The following is a 2,434-nucleotide window of genomic DNA, read 5'->3' as shown; positions in this document are numbered from 1 at the left end:
ACTAAGTGGCAATTTCAATCCGCCTCAGTCGTAAATGATGAAAAGTTACAATGGCCGACCTTACACGGACAGGGATCTCAACGGGATTAAAATCAATGCTGATGAAAGACGCTCTGTTACAGCGGTATGCAACACAACGCTAGCAGTGCAGAATACAGTAAAGCAGTTATTCTCAAAGTCAAAAATATTACAGATAGGCCTATATAGGCCCTATCACACACATATAAATAAAGAAATAAATAAAGGAATAAATAAATAAATAAACGAATAAATAAATAAATAAATAAATACATGAATGAATCAGTAGATAAATACATGAATAAATAAGCATTTAACAACATGAACAGATATGTTAGCGATAAATGTTTGACATTTTTCATCGCAGATTCTGGTGCCCGGGCACTTTCTTTCTTTCTTTATTTGGTGTTTAACGTCGTTTTCAACCACGAAGGTTATATCGCGACGTGTGCCCGGGCACGGAAACAGGAGAAGCAGACTGTAGCATCAAGAAAATGTCATCGATCATCAGCAGCAGCATCAGCATGCAGCATCATAATCTTCGCCATCGTCATCGTCGTCGTCGTCGACGTTGTCGCCATCAAACTCTTCTTCCATGGACTTTTGTAATGTTTTCTTTTTTTTAGGAGTATGCAGAAGAAAACCACTTTCATTGGCAGCCAATTAAAATCCATAATGGCATTAGCCATCTACACTCACGTTTAATTATATCTTACCGTTCCGTACTTACCTAAAATTTGAAATTCTACAGTAAAGCTTTTCCCCTCCGGTGCCCCAGAGAAGCAGTGACGTAATTTGACTTGTGACGATATTGAGGTAAATGTTCGGCCCTGGTCTGTGGCGTGGAAACTGGCGTGGTTTTCTCGGTTGTATGGGTACACAACTTCGTTGACGTGGAGGTAATTACACCTGAAAGTATGAACAGATACAAGCATTCGAAAGAAATCACAATACAATAATCTACACCGCAAAGGATTATAAGATGAATGGTTATTTGCCTCTTGTTAGTATGAGAGAAAACACCTTTTTTTGAATGCATTCATGTTTTGACTTTGGATATTAAAGTTTCAAGTGTGGCATTTTACTTTTGCACAAATTAAGGGACAGACGCATTGACAGACAGACAAACGCCGGATGGATGGACGGATGCTATGAAAACCCGAGGAAAAACTCAATCCTTACCCTGGAATGCAATGGTATTTATACGAAGAAGCTCTGCCGGACTGTCTGTGCTTCCCTCGACGCTCTGTTCCGTCGCACGACGGGAAGGTCAAGGTAACAAGAGTCAGCTTGATTTTGCACGTGGAACACACACTAATCGTCACCTCGCACCACCCTCCTCCATCTTTTCTCCTTCCACCCTCTCCTCCTCCTCCTCCTCCCCATCCTCCTCCTCCTCCTCCTCCCCATCCTCCTCCCCCTCCCCCGTCGTCTGTGAGGTTGGCGGTGAGGTTGGTGGGGGGAGTGGGGGAGGGGGGAGAGACGATGAGACCGCGATCCCCCTTCTCTGCCCGCACCGTCACGTGCTCGCCATGTGCCGGACACTCGAACGTACCTGGAACATGATCAGAAACTGTTGAAACAGCTTTACAGGAGCAGGACCACACTAATCAATGTTATTATGAAATAAGTGTTTATATTCGATCCTGGTATGACTAGAAAGATAAAAGAATGTTAAATCAAGCATTGTCAATCATATTTAAGAGACAACAAATTCATGGAGAAAGATTTACTTAGTCTAAAGCTCACAAACATTCAAATCGCTAACAATGGAGTTACGACAAAATTCCACGATGACATCGGTATGTAAATATAGGGGAGGAGGAAGATGGGAGTAGAGATAGAGAACGAGAGAGAGAGAGAGAGAGAGAGAGAGAGAGAGAGAGAGAGAGAGAGAGAGAGAGAGAGAGAGAGAGAGAGAGAGAGAGAGAGAGAGAGGAAAGAGAGAGAGAGAGAGAGAGAGAGAGAAAGAGAGAGAAAGAGAGAGAGAAAGAGAGAGAGAGAGAGGGAGAGAGAAAGAGAGAGAGAGAGAGAGAGAGAGAGAGAGAGAGAGAGAGAGAGAGAACAGGCAACAATTAGTACTCATTATTTTGCAACTTTCTTAGATGTGAGGCAAAGCGCCTTGTCTTCCAGAGACATATTTATAACACGGATACAAAATACAGAGAAAGAGAAAGAGAGAGAGGGGCTGGGAGGAAAACGAGTTAAAGTTGCCGAGTGCCAGTAGCTTTCTCAATCACATGGAAACATCATTAAAGGCATATGTACGCGCTCCCGTGTTTACAAAGTGTAGTTTGCCCATAATCGATGTCAAACGCACCATAAGACCATATAATGACGATATGTCACCATGCGCGGACCATAATACATGCATTACAGCTTGTTCTCGCCTCTGAAAAAGTGAGGATGTCAACAA

General features: G+C 42.9%; 1 protein-coding gene across 1 annotated transcript in view; it reads right to left on the bottom strand.

The window, feature by feature from the left end:
* The window catches only part of LOC138950212 (uncharacterized), a gene marked incomplete at its 5' end in the record, with an annotated part of 32,649 nt that extends 31,255 nt beyond the window's left edge, over positions 1–1,394 (bottom strand). The window contains 2 exons of the mRNA XM_070321961.1: positions 749–927; positions 1,201–1,394. Of these exons, the coding sequence (XP_070178062.1) occupies positions 749–927; positions 1,201–1,394 (373 nt within the window). The remainder of the gene's footprint in view (positions 1–748; positions 928–1,200) is intronic.
* Between the last annotated feature and the right edge of the window lie 1,040 nt (positions 1,395–2,434).

Source organism: Littorina saxatilis, linkage group LG1, assembly GCF_037325665.1.
Source record: "Littorina saxatilis isolate snail1 linkage group LG1, US_GU_Lsax_2.0, whole genome shotgun sequence".
NCBI classification, from domain to species: Eukaryota; Metazoa; Mollusca; class Gastropoda; order Littorinimorpha; family Littorinidae; genus Littorina; species Littorina saxatilis.
This window is presented reverse-complemented; position numbering and strand designations above follow the sequence as displayed.